The sequence below is a fragment of the Sphaeramia orbicularis genome, chromosome 1 (genome assembly GCF_902148855.1).
Source record: "Sphaeramia orbicularis chromosome 1, fSphaOr1.1, whole genome shotgun sequence".
Classification (NCBI taxonomy): Eukaryota; Metazoa; Chordata; class Actinopteri; order Kurtiformes; family Apogonidae; genus Sphaeramia; species Sphaeramia orbicularis.
Genome location: NC_043957.1, coordinates 2,019,051 through 2,041,929, shown reverse-complemented (window position 1 = coordinate 2,041,929; position 22,879 = coordinate 2,019,051). Strand labels below are relative to the sequence as shown.

General features: G+C 36.4%; 1 protein-coding gene across 1 annotated transcript in view; it reads left to right on the top strand.

The window, feature by feature from the left end:
* tenm3 (teneurin transmembrane protein 3) overlaps window positions 1-19,124 on the top strand; it is a 776,142-nt gene extending 757,018 nt beyond the window's left edge. The window contains exons 54-58 of the mRNA XM_030128911.1: window positions 856-966; window positions 1,065-1,207; window positions 1,346-1,470; window positions 5,000-5,130; window positions 16,647-19,124. Of these exons, the coding sequence (XP_029984771.1) occupies window positions 856-966; window positions 1,065-1,207; window positions 1,346-1,470; window positions 5,000-5,130; window positions 16,647-17,402 (1,266 nt within the window). The 3' untranslated portion in view covers window positions 17,403-19,124. The remainder of the gene's footprint in view (window positions 1-855; window positions 967-1,064; window positions 1,208-1,345; window positions 1,471-4,999; window positions 5,131-16,646) is intronic.
* The last annotated feature ends 3,755 nt before the right edge of the window (window positions 19,125-22,879 follow it).

Here is a 22,879-nt window from a genome sequence, read left to right as displayed (position 1 = left end):
TTCATATTTGTTCAGGTTATTCAGGTTTTTGTAAAAGTATAGTTTGGTAATGTAAACACTTTCATGTAATTTTACTTTTTTACACCAAAAAAAACCAAAGAGAACATCTGGGGTTGTCATTATTTACAGGTTATTCTGATCATATTTTACTGGTTCTGATCCAGTTGAAATCTAATTGGACTGTATGTGTGTGTATGTGGAACCTGAAGTACAATTTTGACACCATTGATTGTTCATATCTAAAGTGTAATTTTTGCATTTCACAAATTCATCCCGCGGGCCGGATTGGACCCTTTGGTGGGCCGGATTTAGCCCTCGGGCCGCATGTTTGACACCTGTGTTTTAAAGGATCGGCTAAATTAACGTTTTTTTGGCGCATACTTTACGTACTTAGCATAAAGCTAATGCACTGATTATTGGTTTGTTGGTCAGTTTCAGCCCATGAAGATGTCAGCTAATGCTATAAAAAAAAAAACAAAGATTGATTCAGAATGTAGAGTTTTTAACCAAACAGACTGCTGCGTATTTGTTCACTGAAGTCAGATGTAAAGAAAAAGAAAAGCAACTGAGATATGCAAACAAACCAAGCTGTGCTCCACATGTTCATTGTATCTCTGTATCGTTTCCTGTTTTTAGAGTTACATTGTGAGCAGAGCTGCTGTCATTAAGTCCGCTCATTAACTGTCGAAGTTTCTTATGTGGCCCCATAAGGAAATGAACGGCCCACCCCTGGACTAGACTATATTATCAATGCAATAATGAAAGACGTGTACATAAGTGTGTGAAACCATAGCTGTGTGTCGTTATAAGGTGGAGTTGTGGATGTTTGAGAATGTCATGTTTGTCGTTGTGCAGGGTCACGTGTTCGCCATGGAAATCAGCAGTGGAGAGGAGTTTTACATTGCATGCGATAACACCGGGACTCCTCTGGCGGTCTTCAGCAACAACGGACTCCTGCTTAAACAGGTTCGTTAGTTTCCTCATGTGAAAATAGACTAAAGGACTTGATCGTGGTTCTTCTTATTCTTCCAGTTCTTCTCATCGGGCTGTGTTCTTGTGCGTAGGTGCAGTACACGGCGTACGGCGAGGTTTATTTCGATTCCAACCCAGACTTCGTGCTGGTAATTGGTTTCCACGGCGGCCTGTACGATCCTCTGACACGACTGCTGCATTTCGGAGACAGAGACTACGACATCCCTGCTGGGAGGTAGGCGCTCCGTCACCTCTGCAGTCGTTTATTCACTAAGCACAGAGACGCTCATTTACTCACCGCCGGCCGCTCCCTCTGTGTGTTTGCATTTTCTGTCGCCGCCGTCGTGTCTGACTCTGGTGTTTGTGTTTTAAGGTGGACGACTCCTGACATCAGCACCTGGACGCGAGTTGGAAAAGACCCGCAGCCGTTCAACCTCTACATGTTCAGAGGCAACAACCCCATCAGCAAAGTCCACCAGGTCAAAGAATACGTCACAGGTAACGCTGCGACACACGCCTGAAGCACGGCAGAACGACACCGTTCAACCATCCAACAGGAAATGTACATGAGAACTGTTAGATCAGTAAGCGTGAGGGATCTGCAAGGTTATTATCGTTAACGGAAACTAAGGAAATGACGGAAACTAGATTTGAAAAAACATTTTCGTTAACTGAAATAAATAAAAAATATAATTAAAAGAAAAAACAGCAACTAACTGAAACTGTATTGTGTGTTTACAAAACTAACTAAAACATAAAAATTATGGATAAAATTCCTTCGTATTCATCTTTGTCAGATTGATACGAAATCGATTTATTTCGCTCTAGAAATTTTAGCTAGCAGCACCATCCGACACTTTCTGCTCCGTCACTTGTGGTTTCCAGTCGTCTTCTGGTCCCCACTCTACCTGGAAACATGGAGACTAAAGCAGCAGAGTCCTGTCTGGGATTGATTTGAATAGGAGCACAGAGAAGAAGAGAAAAGAGACCACTGAACTACAACTGAACTACAACTGAACTACAACTAAACTACAACTAAACTACAACTGAACTACAACTGAACTACAACTGAACTACAACTAAACTACAACTGAACTACAACTGAACTACAACTGAACTACAACTGAACTACAACTGAACTACAACTAAACTACAACTAAGCATTCAGAAAATAACAAAAACTAATAAAAACTATCAAACCTGCTCTAAAAATGAATTCAAACAAACTGAATTAGAGAAAAAAAAGTCAAAACTAAATAAAACTAAACTAGAATAAAAATCCAAAACTATAAGAACCTTGGTGATCTGGTCATGGCTTCTATTTGGATGGATGAGAATATAAGATATGACTTTATTTACCCCACTGTGGGGAAATTTCACAGTTAACAGCAACAACAACAAGCACATACTACATAATAATACAATAATAATAATAATAATAATAATAATATAGAATGTGGGAGATCTGTACGTCATATATAAAATCTACTATTTTCTAACAAAACAAAGACAAACATCATAATATAGTTTTATATGAGGATAAATATCATTGCATTGGTTTAAATTGTTATCATTGCTTCCAAAATGTCTCAGTGATGGTTTTTGCTTAATTTTTCTCAGCTATTTTTGTATGTATTTATTTTCTTAATCCCTGACTATGATTTTAAATGTTCTACCTCTAAATTTGTAAAATATTTTTCATGAGGTTTAAAAGGTCTCGATTTATCAAAAAAAAAGACATGCAGAAAGGAACATTTTTTCTTTTTTATAAAAATACAAGGCAGTGTTTGTGTGTTTGAGCCGGAAAAAAATGTGCAAATTTATGTGCATTTTACTTTTTACACCCAGAGTAAAGTCAGTGTTCTCCAAAAATAATCGCATGACTTTTTCATGATCTTCAGGTGTAAAACGTTTAATCTTATTACATGAGGTGAACCCTAAAATAATCTACAGGATATATCTGGAAACGAAGACAGCTTGCGACACGTTTGGCCCATCCTGAGGACAACCCAGGGTGACACATCCTCTTTTAGAAGCACAAAAATTAAGAGCACACGTTAGAGAATCATTAATATAACAGGCGGTCTCTCTGGGATCAACGCCTCTTTTTCAAGAACTACCAGTGAGCGAGGAAACAAAAAAAAAACCCCAAAAAAACCCCTCTTTTGGTGCAGAAGAACAGCTTTTATGGGCTCTTCTGTTGTAGTTCTTAGGCCTAAGTAATAAAATGACACTTTCATAAATTGTGTGAAATGTAGGCTATTCTGAATGCTCTACTGATGTATGAAATTGGACTCCACCTCAGCCTGCGTGCTTCTTACCCGGATCATTTTTAACCCAAATTCATCTGACGGCTAAATTTAGTGAAGGTAAACACGCGGCCAAGTGAAATGGGTCCGTTGTACACTATTAATATCTGTATTTTCCATCGACCCGGTGGATGTAACGCTTTGCACAACAGACTTTTGCACTTGTCAAAATAAAAAACTGATCATTATTATTATTAATGGTGTTCTTTCAGCTGTGAAGTGTTGAACATTTTACACAGAATAACATTACATCTACAGAATCAGTGCAGAATCAAGGAGTCTATAAATGATTAGTTACTAGTTACATCACAGTATTTTTGACGACTCATCTAATAAATAGAAACTTGACAGATATTTATCAAAATTTAATCAAAATAATGTAGAAACTGTACTTTTTAGTTCAGGGTTTCTGCGGGGCATTAAAAAGTATTAAAGGTCATTAAATAGATTTTTAAAACATTAAAAAACATTAAAAAACTAAATACACTTGGTGTTATTCACGAGTTATTTTGATTACATGAACATTTAATAATTTTGATCAGAAGTATGGTGTGATGATTGACAGGTGGAATCCTTTAATTGGTTGTTGTTTCTGGCCGATACATGAGGTCACAACATCGGATGCTTGGAATGCAACGATCTGTGAGCGTGTTCATGCTGTGAATATTAGCAAATGTGGGAAAAATGGGAAAATGCAATGTAACAGGTCAGCGTTAGTTAGAATGAAATGACATAAAAAGGAGATTTTAAAAAACTGTCAGCATTATTTAATGAATGCGTTAACGCTGTAATAACGCGTTAACTTGCCCAGCCCTAGAATGGGTGTAGACACTAACTTACCGTATGTGGGCTTCTGTTTCCGGCATGGTGTCGGGGGGCTGGGCACTATTTAAAAGGTTCCAGGAGGGTAGCAGACATGGGAGGTTGAAGGAGGGGTGTTGAAGTGTAAATATGTATATTTGTGTTTGTATAGTGTTGTTTGGGTATTTGGTTCTGTATTCATATTTGTAAATAGTGTATTTTATGAGTTGGTGGTGTTTTTTAAAGGCAGACAGAACTGTTTAGTGAGTGTGTGTAAAGTAACGGTGTAGCCTGGTCACATGCACAGTGCACGTTTGTATACATGTGGGTCATTTAGTGTTGGATGGTTGTGTTTGTTTGACTCCAAAGAAAGTAAAAAGAAATGAGTATTTTTCACTATAATCCTGGGTCCGTGCTCCTTTTTAAACGCGCCTTGACCACTCCAGCTCTTACATGAAAGTCTGAGCAGAAGTGATTGGAGGAGGAACTATTCAGAACCTGGTTAAAGCCGTCATAAACTGTGTCTGCAGTTGGACGTGGGCCTTAAATGTGTTTAAAGTGGCATTAAAAAGGACATTAAAAAGCATTAAATTAGATTGGCTGATACCTGCAGAAACCCTGTGGTTATTTAACAACACATTTTTCTGTCTACATTTAAGGGACTCCTGTTTTATTACAGACACTTCTGTTTGTGACGACACCGCGCAGCAGCCGATTCACTTCAAACGTATTTACGGAAACATGCATAATTCATATTGTTTTATGCATTCATTCATTCATTCATTCATTTTCTGAACCCGCTTTATCCTCACTAGGGTCACGGGGGTCACTTGGAGCCTATCCCAGCTACATAGGGGCGATGCAGTTTTTCTAAAATCTTACTGAAACACAGTCTGTTTCTGTTTGTTTTTGTCCAGACGTGAACATCTGGTTGGTCACATTTGGTTTCCATCTTCACAACGCTATCCCAGGATTCCCCATTCCTAAGTTCGACTTGACGCAGCCGTCACTGGAAATGAAAAAGAGCCAGCTGTGGGACGACCTGCCTGTGAGTACCATCAACTAACATCCACATAAATATACGAGTTCAGGTCAGAAAGACGGTGTGAAGGACAAAACAGGTCGATTAGATTATTTTTTGTCTTAGATGTGACACCACTAACGCTGCCATAAGATAAAATAAATGTCACCATGGGGAAATTTCACAGTTAACAGCAGCAACAAACAAGCAAGTGCAGAAAAAGAAAGAGAGAAAAAAACACAAATGAGAGAAAATAAATACAAAGAGAAAAATAAGAAATCTGGTAGTTATATTAATATTTATAAAAACATAGAAATAAAATTAATATTTACTTTTTTTTTTTTTTTAACTTGTCCAGCATCCTAACAGCAGAATGGTGGTTTGGCTCCTTTTTGTGCAGAACAAATTTGCTTTACAAGGGAAACTTCACAAATAATTTGAGGTTCCGCTTGATACTGTCTTTATTTTGAGTTTTGTTAAACCACATTTTGATGCCAGACCTGACATGAAGGAGCAGGGGGAAGAGAGAGGGGGAGAGAGTGAAGGGGGGAGGAAAAAGAAGAAGGAGGTGGTGAAGAAAATACAAGAAAATATTAACAGTAAAAACCACGGTGATAATTATAATAGTAACATCACTAGAAACAGAACTGTGTAAACTAGGCAGAAAATAAAAAAAGAAAATTTAAAAAAAAAATTAAATATATTAGAATTAAAACGTTAAATATTTACACATTAACATTGCAATTTGGGGCGTGGGGACACAAAAAAGACGACAAAAATGAAATGAGCATTGTGGTAAAAAGCTATGATCATTTTATCCATTAAAAATGAAGAAAAAGGGGAATAAATGGAGTGGAGCAAAGGGCTTACTGTGGAAAGCAAAATGAGAAGAAACAAAAGAGATTGAAGTCAATGAAAAAAGAGGAAGTGAGAAGGCGAAAAAAAAAACACACAACACAACCTGAGATTGTGGAGAAAAACAAATGAGGAAATGGAGGGGAAAGGGGGAAAGTGTCAGAGGAAATGGAGTGAGAATAATGAGAGAGGAAATGAGGAGAGGAAACAATAAAGAGTCATGTGGCTTAAACTGATCCTTCCTGCTTTCCTGTTCACATTCACTTATTGAGTCTATTTATACACCGGCTTTGTGGACAGGTTAGCGCAGAGCCGCGTTTAGGCGCCAACACGCACATTCAGACGAAGAAAAGACGCCGACGTGCAAACTGTTTAATGACTATCACCGAAACAGACCGAGAGAACGTGGGGAGAAAAAAAAAAAAAATCCGATTAAAGGAGGATGGGAAATGAGACGGGCCTGAAGTGTGTGTCATCTGAAGTGTGATTGTACTTACTGGTGCAGTCTGGTCGCCGTGGTAATGGCCTCTTCCCTGGAAATTCACACACTGCAGAGGTGTTGATCATCTCAGACCGCACATCACAAAACACACACACTTGTCACCGTTACAAAAAAAAAAAAAAAACCTCATTTCTCCTCGTTTGGGTGTGTGACACGGTCTCATTAGTGGATTCGGAGCGGTAATTTTCATTCAAGTTTATTCTTAAAGTCTGTGATGCAACGACACAAACATCACAGACATAGAACAGCACGAGCACAACATCCTCTCATAGTCAGAAAAAAACCACATAAATAATGACTTTAAAAATACTCCTGAAAGGAAGTGTAATATATCATCAGCCCCAGAACGCAACTGTCATACAGATGGACAAAAGTATGTGGACACGCTGCAGTCAGCTGTTTGTTTTCTACAAAACAGGAATGAACAGAATAGATCTGATTTAGGGATTTGTTCCAAACATGCAATGAAAGTTAACAGATATGTGAACAAGAAAAACATCAGTTTTAATACAACTGTCAACAACTTTACACAGAACAGATCAACACTTCTGTTTATATAGCCGAAAAGGGGCGGGAAGAAGTACAACTTATTTACTTATATAGTTTTATATTGATTAGTTTGGTTTAAACTGATGGATGACAGAGATGGTTCTTACATTTATACATACATACATAGTTACATACATACATAGGTTTATACATAGGTTTATACATACATACATAAGTTCATACATACATACATACATACATAGTTACATACATACATAGGTTTATACATAGGTTTATACATACATAAGTTCATACATACATACGTTCATATGTACATACATACATAGCTTCATACATACACACACATACATACATAAGTTCATACATACATAGGTTAATATGTAAATACATAGGTTCATACATACATACATACATAGGTTCATAAATAGGTTCATACGTACATGCATACATAGGTTAATACATAAGTTTATACACACATACATAGATTTATACATATTATACATATTATAGATTTATATAGATTTATATATACATACATACATACATACATACATAGGTTCATACATACATACATAGGTTTATACCTACATACATAAGTTCATACATACATAGGTTCATATGTACATACATACATAGGTTCATACATACATACATACATACATACTTTCATACATGCATTCATACATACATACATGCATAGGTTCATACATAGGTTTATACATACATAAGTTAATACATACATAGGTTCATACATAGGTTTATACATACATACATAGGTTCATGCATGCATACAAACATAGGTTCATACATAGGTTTATATATATATACACATACATACATACATACATACATGCATAGGTTCATACATATATACATGCATACATATATACATACATAGATTCATACATATATACATAAATACATATAGGTCCATACATACATAAGTTCATACATACATAGGTTTATACATACATGCATGCATACATGCATACATACATAGGTTCATACATAGGTTTATACATACATGCATACATAGATTCATACATAGATTTATATATACATACATACATAAATACATAGGTTCATACATACATACATAAATACATACATAGGTTTATACCTAACATACATAAGTTCATACATACATAGGTTCATATGTACATACATACATACATAGGGTCATATATACATACATACATACATAGGTTCATACATACATACATACATACATTCATAAGTTCATACATACATACATATATAGGTTGATACATAGGTTTATACATACATACATAGGTTCATATGTACATACATACATAGGTTTATACATATATACATATGTTCATACATATATAGGTTCATACACACATACATGCATACATACATACATACATACATACATACATAAGTTAACACATACATAGGTTCATACATACATAGCTTCATGCATGCATACAAACATAGGTTCATACATAGGTTTATATATACATGCATATGTGCATAAATACATACATACATACATAGTTTCATATGTACATACATACATACATAGGTTTATACATACATAAGTTCATACATACATAGGTTTATACATACATACATAGGTTCATGCATGCATACAAACATAAGTTCATACATAGGTTTATATATATATATATATATATATATATATATATATATATATATATATAACTACATACATACATATATACATAAATACATAAAGATACATACATACATACATAAGTTCATACATATATAGGTTTATACATACATACATGCATACATAGGTTCATTCATAGGTTCATATGTACATACATACATACATAGGTTCATACATACATACATACACAGGTTCATACATTCATACATACATACATAAGATAATGCATACATACATAGGTTCATGCATGCACACAAACATAGGTTCATACATAGGTTTATATATACATACATACATACATACATAGGTTCATACATACATATATAGGTTCATATGTACATAAATACATACATACATACGTTCATACATACATAGGTTCATATGTACATACATACATAGGTTCATATGTACATACATATATTCATATGTACATACATAGGTTCATACATACATACATAGGTTCATACATACATAGATACGTAAGTTCATACATACATGCATACATAGGTTCATACATGCATGCATATGTACATACATACATGGGTTCATGCATAGGTTCATATGTACATACATACATACATGCATACATAGATTAATACATACATACATACATAGATACGTAAGGTCGTACATACATACATAGGTTCATACATGCATACATACGTACATACATACATAGGTTCATACATAGGTTCATATGTACATACATACATAGGTTCATACATACATAGGTTTATACATGCATACATACATAAGTTCATACATACATAGGTTCAGACATTGGTTCATATGTACATAAATATATACATACATACATACATACATACATTAATATGTACATACATACATAGATTGTATACATACATACACATAGGTTTATACATAGTTTTATACATACATACATAACTTCATACTTACATAGGTTCATATGTACATACATCCATATGTACATACATACATAGGTTCATACATATATACATACATAGATTCATACATACATATATACATAAATACATACATTCATACATACATACATAGATAAGTTCATATATACATAGATTTATACATACATACATACATACATACATACATAGGTGCATACATGTGTACATACATACATACATAGATACATACATGGATACATATGTACATACACAGGTAAATACATGTGTATATACATACATAGGTTCATACATATATACATAGGTTCATACATAGGTTTATACATTCATACATACATAGGTTCATACATACATAAGTTAATATATACATACATACATATATACATTCATACATACATACACAGGTGCATACATAGGTTCATGCATGCATACAAACATAGGTTCATACATAGGTTTATATATACATAAATACATAGGTTTATACATACATACATAAGTTCATACATACATAGGTTCATACATACATACATACATACATCCATGCATACATAGGTTCATACATACGTACATACATACATAGGTCCATACGTACAAACATATGTTTATACATATATACATACCTTCATACATATATAGGTTCATATGTACATAAATACATACATACATACATATGTTCATACATACATAGGTTCATACATACATACATGCATAAGTTCATACATACATAGGTTAATATGTACATACATACGTTAATAGGTTTAGGTTCATATGTACATACATAGGTTCATACATTCATACATACGTACATACATACATAGGTTCATGCATAGGTTCATACGTACATACATACATAGGTCCATACATACATAGGTTTATACATACATAAGTTCATACATATATAGGTTCATATGTACATAAATACATACAAACATACATACGTTAATATGTACATACATAGGTTCATACATACATAGATACGTAAGTTCATACATACATACATAAGTTCATATATACATAGGTTTATACATACATGCATACATACATAGGTTAATATGTACATACATACATGCATACATAAGTTCATACATACATAGGTTCATACATATATACATATGTTCATACATGCATAGGTTCATACATATATACATATGTTCATACATGCATAGGTTCATACATACATACATACATAGATTCATACATACATACGTTCATACATATATACATAGGTTCATACATAGGTTTAAACATTCATACATACATAGGTTCATACATACATAAATTAATATATACATACATAAATACATACTTAGGTTCATACATACATACATAGGTATATACATACATAAGTTCATACATACATACATAAGTTGATACATAGGTTTATACGTACATAAGTTCATACATACATACATACATACATAGGTTTATACATAGGTTTATACATGCATGCATACATACATAGGTTCATATGTACATACATACATAGGTACATGTACCCATGTAGTACATGGGTTCATACATAGGTTTATACATACATACATAGGTTCATGCATGCATACAAACATAGGTTCATACATAGGTTTATATATATATATATATATATATATATATATATATATATATATATACATACATACATAAATACATATAGATCCATACATACATAGACACGTAAGTTCATACATACAAACATACATACATAAATTCATACATACAAAGGTTTATACATACATACATGCATACATAGGTTCATTCATTGGTTCATATGTACATACATACATAAGATAATGCATACATACATAGGTTCATACATAGGTTTATATATACATACATACATACATAGGTTCATACATACATACATAGGTTCATATGTACATACATACATACATACATGCATAGGTTTATACATACATACCTAAGTTCATACATATATACATAGGTTCATATTTACATGCATACATAAGTTCATACATTCATAGGTTCATATATACATACATACATAGATTCATACATAAATACATTGGTTCATACATACATAGATACGTAAGTTCATACATAGGTTCATATGTACATACATACATACATACATACATACACAGGTTCCTACATAGGTTCATACATACATACATAAGATAATGCATACATACATAGGTTCATGCATGCATACAAACATAGGTTCATACATAGGTTTGTATATACATACATACATACATACATAAGTTCATACATACATACATAGGTTCATATTTACATGCATACATAAGTTCATACATACATAGATTCATACATACATACATACATACCTAAATACATTGGTTCATACATACATACATAGATACATAAGTTCATACATGCAAACATACATACATACAAAGGTTCATACATAGGTTTATACATGCATACATATGTACATACATACATAGGTTCATGCATAGGTTCATATGTACGTACATACATACATACATAGGTTTATACATCGGTTCATGCATAGGTTCATATGTACGTACGTACATACATACATACATACATAAGTTAATACATACATAGGTTCATGCATGCATACAAACATAGATTCATACATAGATTTATATATAAATACATACATAAATACATAGGTTCATATGTACATATGTACATACATACATACGTTCATACATACATAGGTTTATACATACATACATACATACAGTACATACATAAGTTCTTACATACATACATACATAGGTTGATACATAGGTTTATACATACATAACTTCATACATACATACATAAGTTGATACATAGGTTTTTACATACATAAATACATACATACATTCATATGTACATACATACATAGGTTCATATGTACATACATACATAGGTTCATATTTACATACATAGATTCATATGTACATACATAGGTTCATACATACATACATAGGTTCATAGATACGCAAGTTCGTACATACATACATAAGTTCATACATACATACATACATAGGTTCATGGATAGGTTCATATGTACGTACATACATACATAGGGACATACATAGGTTTATACATACATGCATACATAGGTTAATACATACATACATACATACATAAGGTCGTACATACATACATACATAGGTTCATACATTTATACATACGTACATACATACATAGGTTCATGCATAGGTTCATATGTACGTACATACATACATAGGTTCATATGTAGGTTCATACATACATAGGTTTATACATGCATACATACATAAGTTCATACATACATAGGTTCAGACATTGGTTCATATGTACATAAATACATACATACATACATTAATATGTACATACATACATAGATTGTATACATACATACACATAGGTTTATACATAGGTTTATACATACATACATAACTTCATACTTACATAGGTTCATATGTACATACATCCATAGGTTCATACATATATACATACATAGATTCATACATATATACGTAAATACATACATAGGTTCATACATACGTAGATGTGTAAGTTCATACATACAAACATACATACATAGGTACATACATGTGTACATACATACATACATAGATACATACACAGGTAAATACATGTGTATATACATACATAGGTTCATACATATATACATACGTTCATACATACATAAGTTAATACATACATAGATTCATACATACGTTCATACATTCATACATACATAGGTTCATACATACATAGATTCATACATACGTTCATACATTCATACATACATAGGTTCATACATACATAAGTTAGTGCATACATACATACATAGGTTCATGCATGCATACAAACATAGGTTCATACATAGGTTTATATATACATAAATACATAGGTTCATATGTACATACATACATAGGTTCATACATACATGCATACATAGGTTCATACATACGTACATAAACACATAGGTTCATGCATGCATACAAACATTGGTTCATACATAGGTTCATATATACATAGGTTCATACATACATAGGTTTATACATACATACATTCATATGTGTGTGTATATATATAAATATATACAGGTTCATACATAGGTTCATGCATGCATACAAACATAGGTTCATACATAGGTTTATATATACATAAATACATAGGTTCATATGTACATACATACATAGGTTCATACATACATGCATACATAGGTTCATACATACGTACATAAACACATAGGTTCATGCATGCATACAAACATTGGTTCATACATAGGTTCATATATACATAGGTTCATACATACATAGGTTTATACATACATACATTCATATGTGTGTGTGTGTGTGTATATATATAAATATATACAGGTTCATACATAGGTTCATGCATGCATACAAACATAGGTTTATACATACATACATAGGTTCATATATACATAGGTTTATACATACATACATTCATATGTACATATATATAGGTTCATACATACATACACAGGTTCATGCATGCATACAAACATAGGTTCATACATAGGTTTATATATACATAAATACATAGGTTTATACATACATACATAAGTTCATACATACATAGGTTCATATGTACATACATTCATACATTCATGCATGCATACAAACATTGGTTCATACATAGGTTCATACATACATACATTCGTATGTACATATATATAGGTTCATACATACATAGGTTTATACATACATGGATATATAGGTACATACAAACAGGTTCATACATAGGTTTATATATACATACATACGTAGATTTATACATACATAGGTTCATACATAAGTTCATACATACATGCATACATAGGTTCATACATATGTTCATGCATGCATACAAACATAGGTTTATAGGTACATACATACATGCGTTCGTTCATACATGCATGGATACATACTGACATACACAGCTAAATACATACATACATATTAATGCATACATTCATGCATACATATGTTCATACGTACATCCATACACGGATACACAGGTAAATACATAAGTTCATACATACATGGATACATACGTACATACACAGCTAAATACATGCATACATATGTTCACACGTACATACATACATACACAGGTACATACATGGAAACACATGTACATACACAGGTAAATACATACATATGTTCATACATAGATACATACATGTGTACAGACATACATACCTGCCTACATAGGTTCATACATCCATAGATACATACATGAATACATACGTACATACACAGCTAAATACATACATACATAGGTACATACATGGATACATACACATACATATATACACACATACAATCATTGTTTTGTATCCCAAAACCATTAGAAAAAAAAACACCTGAATTGAATGTGTCCACACACTTTTTGCCCATTTGTGTTTGACTTTGACTGTTATGCTATGATGCTAACGATATGTATCAGGTTTACAATGAAAAATAAGACTTAGCTACAATTAGCAGCGAAAGAAAGATTATGTTAACAGACAAATACAGAACTGTACGACTACTGCGAATAAAGACGGCTTTCACGTTTGATTTTAGCTCCAGGTGTTAATTACTGAGCTGCGCCATGTGTCAAACAGTGTTAACAGTTTATGGTGTTCAATAATAAATTGACTTTTCACAACACTGCTCCTTTAATAAATCCTACGTATTTCTCTCTCTCTCTCACACAAAAACTAAACCTAATCAGCTCCTCAAAACAAAGATAAAATTAAAACTACACACGCACTTAGGAAACTATGTGGAAAAATGAGTCTTGATACGGCGGCAGATACGTCTTATGTTGCTTTTCCCACAGTGTAAAAACACCAGCTCAGATAAGCCCAGTGACATCAGCAGCTGTAGTATGTCATTATACAACGTACATGTGTCGACAGGGTTAGAGGCACAGATCATCTGAAAGTGTCAAGTGTTTCTCTATTTTATAAAGTGAACATTTGATCATAACTCATTGTATGAATAAGTTAATACATAAGTACAAAGATCAGCAGGTCATTCTCTAAACCAGGGGTAGTTCAGGTTCCACATTCAGCCCAATATGGTCGAAAGTAAAGTAAAAATAATAGCACAATAACCTATTACAAAAAAAAAAATAAATCTTTTAGTGTGAAAAAAGTTAAATCACTATGAAAATATAATGAAATTTTAGCAATATAACAATATAACTAAATGTTTTTCTGTGTTTTCCTGCAAAAAAAGTAAAAGTGCACCTTCAACAATATTCTGCCTCAGTGTATCTTTTTTACACTTGTACATTACAGCTTACAGATCACACTGGATCTACAAATACACACAACATTAACAGTACCAGGCAGAATATTATTAAAATTTCACTTAAACCCATGAAGACCCAGCACTACTTTGGTGTCAGTTCTCAAATGAATTTTTCCCCTGTATTAAACAATTCTTCAGCGCTTTATCACCATTTATTATAATATTATCCTCTGCAGTTTTCAGTGTAAATCATGTATCTCCCTATATTTAATTCACTGATCGTGTAGATGTTCATTAAAGCTCGGAGTAAATTCAAAGGTTCTTAGACCAGAAAAAGAAGAAAAAATTAAGAAAAGTGACTTTTTCCACAAAGATATCAATCATTGAATGCAAAAACATGTGTGTCCATCCACACATCCATGGGTTTTACAGCTGAATCAGTGTTGTAGATGACGGTGTTTCCACGGTAACTACGGAGCCTCTGAACGTCCAAATGGGTCATATCTGATGACCATGAAAAGATGAACTGTATTTTACACCAATTATTGACATGGATTGATAGGATTAGTGGATCAAACATTCAGATCAGTAGATGGATTTGGTCGGAGGTGGGTGTTTGGGTCTTTATGGGTTAACAACTCTCAGGTTGTTTGTGGTTTTAGATTAGTTTTAATTTTCATCATGTAAGTTTACATTTTTACACTAAAACAAAGAAAATGTTGTAGTTGCCATCATTTAGAGGTTATTATGTTAATACGAGCTGTAGGTGAGCCTTTGTTAGTATCTTTTTGCTAATTATTGTTGTTTTTTCTAGAGCTTTACAGACAGTTCTAACCTGTTTTGTATCCAGAGTGCGAGTGTGTTTAAGTTCCTATTGGTGGGAAATGGTCACATGATGCTGAGTAAATCCTTACTCTGCGCTGTCTCTGCGTCCTCAGGCCATCTCCGGTGTTCAGCAGGAGGTGACCCGTCAGTCCCGGGCCTTCCTGTCCTTTGAGCGAATGCCAGAGATTCAGCTGAGCCGGCGTCACTCGGACCACACCAAACCCTGGCTCTGGTTCGCCACCGTCAAGTCTCTGATTGGGAAGGGGGTGATGCTGGCGGTGATCCAAGGCCGCGTGGTCACCAACGCCCTCAACATCGCCAACGAGGACTGCATCAAAGTGTCGGCGGTCTTAAACAACGCCTTTTACCTGGAAGATCTGCACTTCACTGTGGAGGGCCGAGACACGCATTACTTCATCAAGACCAGCCTTCCAGAGAACGATCTCAGCGCCCTGCGACTCACCTCTGGACGCAAGTCTCTGGAAAATGGTGTCAACGTCACCGTGTCTCAGTCCACGACGGTGATGAACGGGCGAACGCGGCGCTTCGCAGATGTGGAGCTGCAGTACGGGGCTCTGGCACTTCACGTACGTTACGGGACGACGCTGGACGAAGAGAAAGCGCGCATCCTGGAACACGCCCGCCAGAGGGCGCTGTCCAACGCCTGGGCCCGCGAACAGCAGCGAGTCAGAGACGGCGAGGAGGGGGTCCGGCTGTGGACGGAGGGCGAGAAGAGGCAGCTGCTCAGCAGCGGGAAGGTTCTGGGCTACGACGGATACTACGTCCTGTCCATAGAGCAGTACCCCGAGCTCGCCGACAGCTCCAACAACATCCAGTTCCTCCGCCAGAGCGAGATAGGGAGGAGGTAACACGGCATCGACCGCGACTGTCAGAGACTAACAGATTCAGTTTGAACAGAAAATGGATGTCACTAAACTGAAGTCAAAACTAGCCACTGAAGAAACCCCATGTTTGCGACTTTGTTGTTTTTACTTTTCTTTGAAGATGATGAAGTAGAATTTGTAGACTGATGAAGGTGTAACAATCACTTTAATGCAACTGACCCTAAAATGACCCAACGATTATAAGACGGTTTCAAAAGTGAACCTGCACAAACACAGGTTCAGTCTCTGACCGATGCCTTTTCTTTCGTCGTTTCTCAATGTCATCTGCCTTTGAACAGCCTGCACGCATGCCCCTCCCCCTTTCTCTGGTAGGCGGGGTTTCCCAGAGTGCTATAATCATGTGCTGTCTAGCTGTGAAACAGTGACACATTAAAATAAGAAAGTGAGCATTTCAGCAGCTGTCACGACCAGACAAGCCCTCAAGCATTTAGACAGTTGTAAACTGTCCGATCAGTCGACTTTACTAATGTCTGTGAATCCCAAACAAACGTTGCAGGTATCTTATCTCTGTGGGTCTAGATAAGACCCAGCTTATCTTATATAGGATGTTTTGTTTCCATGGCTGAAGCCATTGAATGGAACTGTTGTGGAACTGACGTGGACTCTCTCTAAGAGAGACGGGCACAAAAAAGGACTACAATTTGTACGGAGGAAAAAAAAAAAGACTGATTTTCTGTTTGGATTTTTGGTTTGTTTTATATATAAACTTGCATTTGCTTCAGACAAAAAGGAGATATAAAAAAGGAACAAAAAAGTGTTTACATACTATTACCTATACCACTATTACCACGCCACCACCACCACTGGAATGGACCATCATCTGAACGGAACCAACAGAAGATTTGAGTTGTGTTTTTGTTTGTTTCTTACTGATATCTACGATCTTTGGGTCAGTTCTAAAACCACTCCTCTTCATCACACCTTGTCCCTCTACGAGGTCTATAAAATCGTACAGTTTCAGACTACAATGACAAAAACAATCGGCAGTGGAGCGTCAGGGAGGGGTGACGGCGGTGCCACGGCTCTTCATAATTCCGTGTGGATGGACTGATCCTGGACCACGTGGGCTCACTGGTCCTGTAAACACTGGTCCCTGTAAGCCCAGGAGTCGATTACTTCTGCAAAATGTGACTCAGCCTCATAACGCATAGACCTTGTGCTTTTATTGGTCAAAGGTAGTAGTATTGCTTGCAATATAAACATGTTGTCATGGCTTTGGGGGTGGGGGTGGGGGGGTTGCTGTGAGTAGTAACTAATCGTTGCTTCTCTATTCGTTTTTGCTTGTTTCTCCTTAAGGGGACAGTGCATCGCCATCAGTGACTTTAATGAGTAACAGTAATAGATCAAAATTTGATGTGGATGTTTTCTCATTGATTGTGGGTCTCTGTACTCTTTAAGAGGAGTTTTCTTTGTGTGTATGTGTGTTTACAAGGGTGGGAAGGAAACTTTAATCATTTCAACGGACAGAACAGGAACTTTACACTGAGAGAAAGAAAGAGTTAACACCATATGCTACCGGTCTTTTCTTTTCAGAGACAATTAAGACAAGCTGATAATGTCTTTCTGGGTTTCTCTTTTTTATTTTGAAGGTTGAGAAATTCCACTTATCCGTACATCAATATTAGTCTCAGAGAAAGTAATTTATGTACAGTGTTTCTACGGTAAAGAATAAAATCCTTGAAATTACTCCAAGTGTTTTATTTAATGTTGTATTCATTTTTTTCCGTGTCTGTCTCTTTATCTATTATGTTTATGTTTATGTTTATGTTTACGCATTTGGCAGACGCTTTTTTCCAAAGCGACTTACAGGGGAAAACCAATTAAATCACTCAATCAATCAAATTTTATTTATATAGCGCCAGATCACAAAAAAGTTATCTCTTGACATTTTATATATAGAGTTGGTCAAAACCAGACTCTAAGTCAATTCTACAGAAACCCAACAGAATCCTCCTGGAGCAAACACTTGTGACTGGTGACAGTGGCGAGGAAAAACTTCCCTTTAACAGGCAGAAACCTCGAGCAGACCCAGACTCCTGGAGGATGGCCGTCTGCCTTGACCAGTTGGGGTTAAAGAGAGAGAGTAGAGAAGGGGAAAAAGAGAGAGCGATAGAGATAGGGACTGGGGGAGAGGGGGAGAAGGGGGGAGTAGGGGGAGACACATGGAGGCGGTTGAGGATAAGTGAGTGGTGATGATGAGGGCAGGGAAGAGGCCGGACCACCGCAGCAGGTCCAGAGATAATCGTGAAAGAATCTGTGGTTGTCCTGGGAAAAACCTTATTAGAATATTTAAAATGGAATGTTTGAAAGTGCTAGGACAGGAGGTGCTCTCGGAAGAGCTGGGTCTTCAGGAGCTTCTTGAAGATAGGCAGGGATGACTCTGTTCTTGTAGCACTTGGTAGAGCGTTCCACCAACGTGGAACGACCCATGAAAAGAGCCTGGATTGTCTTGTACAAGGTCTGGGGACCACCAGACTACGTTCCCCAGACGAGCGGAGTGGTCGTGGGGCGACATAAGCTTTTATTAGTGCACCTAAGTAGACAGGAGCAGACCCACGGAGAATTTTGTAGGCTAGGATTAAAGATTTGAATTTTATGCGGGCAGCTATGGGTAGCCAGTGTAACTCAATGAGTAAGGGGGTGACATGTGCCCTTTTAGGCTGATTGAAGACCAGACGCGCTGCTGCATTCTGGACCATCTGTAGTGGTTTGAGAACACAAGCTGGGAGGCCCGTTAGAAGAGCATTGCAGTAGTCAAGACGGGAGATAACCATAGTCTGCACCAGGAGCTGGGTGGCCTGTTCGGTTAGGTATGGCCTGATCTTTCTTAGGTTGAACAGAGTGAAACGGCATGATCGGGTGACAGAGGCAACGTGATCCGTGAAGGTCAACTGATTATCAATCATGACTCCCAAGTTACGTACTACACTGGTAGGAGCCAGAGGTATGGAGTCAAAAGTGATGGAGATGTCCTGCTGTATGGTTGGCTTAGCTGGGAAGACCAGCAGTTCAGTTTTGGACAGGTTCAGCTGAAGGTGATGGGCTTTCATCCATGCAGATATGTCAGAGAGACAATCTGAGATCCGCACTGAGACTGTGGAGTCATCAGGTGGGAATGACAGATAGAGCTGGGTATCATCAGCATAGCAATGATATGAGAAGCCGTGTGAGTGGATGATCTGACCGAGTGAGGTGGTGTATATGGCAAAAAGGAGGGGGCCCAACACAGAGCCTTGGGGGACCCCCGTGGTGAGGCGGTGAACTGCTGATGTGTGCCCTAGCCAGGACACACTGAAGGACCGACCAGTAAGGTAAGATTGAAACCAGGAGTGTGCGTGGCCTGTGATGCCCATGTTCCAGAGTATGGATAACAGGATATCATGACGGACAGTGTCAAATGCTGCTGATAAGTCCAGTAGAATGAGTACTGAAGACTTGGCTGCTGCTCTAGCCTCTTTCAAGGCTTCTGTCACAGACAACAGAGCCGTTTCAGTGGAGTGGCCGATTTTGAAGCCAGATTGGTTGATGTCAAGGAGGTTATTTTGGGAGAGGAATTCTGTGACCTGTTTGAAGACCGCCCTTTCGATGATCTTAGAAAGGTATGGGAGGAGTGAGACTGGTCGATAATTCTCCACTTGAGTGGGGGTGAGGGAAGGTTTTTTGAGTAGTGGTGTTACCTGCGCTTGTTTAAATACTGTAGGAAATGTTCCTGAAGTCAGTGAAGCATTAGCAAATCTTGTAAAACTAGACTTACAGTTTGAGCCAAATGACCTGAGGCTAACTGTGGTAATAACTGTATACATGAGTAAAAAAGGAATGAGATGGTGACGATACAATTAGAGAAAACCCATGGAACCCATACCTACAGCTTTAAAGTACAGAGGTGGAACAGAGCAGAGCATGAAAGCTGCTAGTCTAAAATCTCACAGGTAGGGATGCACCGATACTCAGTGTGTGTACTTGTAAAAGTAATCCAATACAAATTCACCGCTACCACTTACAGCTGTGTGCCATTCCCCGTTCAGTGCAGCAGGTACGAGGAGGAGGACTAATGTGTGTGAGTGTGAACAGTGTGGAGATTGAACCAAAGAAATGATCAAAGTAAGGCTGACTGACAGTACCGTTCCAGACACAGACAGATACAGACGCAGCGTTCTGTCCGTCCTCTGCGTACATTCATCTGTTTTCCAGACAGAGAATACCAGAGGGAGTACGGAGCGGTGCGGACCGCCGCCAGTGGAAGTGAAAACCAAACTTCTCACTCATTTGTCTTTTCTCTTCCTGCTGAAGCTAAACTTTTAAACCTTACCGGAGAAAATGCTGCAACATTAGTATCACAGTAGTGTTCCCTCTGTCGACTACATGTTTGTTATTACTGACTTTCTTCTTCTCATTAAACTTTCTTCTTCTTCGTGGTATTTGTCCAGTATGGTTAATTCAGAGCGGCGCCCCCTGGTGGATTAATTGGCAAACGCTCATTCCAACACATTAAATGTCAGTAGCAGCACTTTGTTCCAGTCAGACTAATGACAACGACAATAAAGCACATTTACAAAAGGAACTAACAACTGGAATGGGATTATTAAGGACTAGTATTGGTACTCGGTAACGGCAAGTACTCAAATGTAAGTACTCGTACTCGGTCTGGAAAAAAGTGGTATCGGTGCATCTAGGGCTGTGCAATTAATTGAAATTCAATCACAATTTCGATTATTACACGCAACGATTACAGAAATTATGTAATCGAGAAAAAACGATTATTAATTTTGAGTTGTTTAATTCACGCGCACGCAAGCTACCATGAGCTGCTCTGCCCCGCCCCCCTCTAAGCTACTGCTGCCTGCTAGCCGGCAGGTCCACCCCAAGAGGAAAGTTGTACCTAGCGGTCTGGAAAAATAGCAGGAGAATCGCAGCAGAGGTGCTTGGTAAACAAAAAAGGCAAGTCAAATTAAATTGTATGGAATCACTTTGGGTTTGATGAAGAGCAAAAACCCATTACGTGCAAAATGTGTTTCGGAGTTGCGTCCGCACTGACCGGTAACACAGCAAACCTTTTTAACCATCTAAAGTTTAACCACCGCCACCTTTATCATAAGCTTATGAAAAACTAAAACACATAAAAAAAACCTCTGCCTACAACTTCGTCCGCAATGCAATCTTCAGTCTCCAAATCTCTTTACGCTGCAACTCCCGTATTAACCTAACTGAAACCACAGCACGCCACTGAATTTACTGTGTTTCATACTACACTGAACATACTTGAATTTATAATTTGCACTTTACGTGAGTTTTTTTTTTATTGCTCCAGTTCTATGGCAAGTCTAGAGCAGTTTAATTCCAGTGCACTATTTGTTTACAAAAGGAAACATACTTGAATTTACAGTATACTTATTTGCATTCATAGATTTTTTTGTTTCGTACAAAAGTGAACATACTTTGTT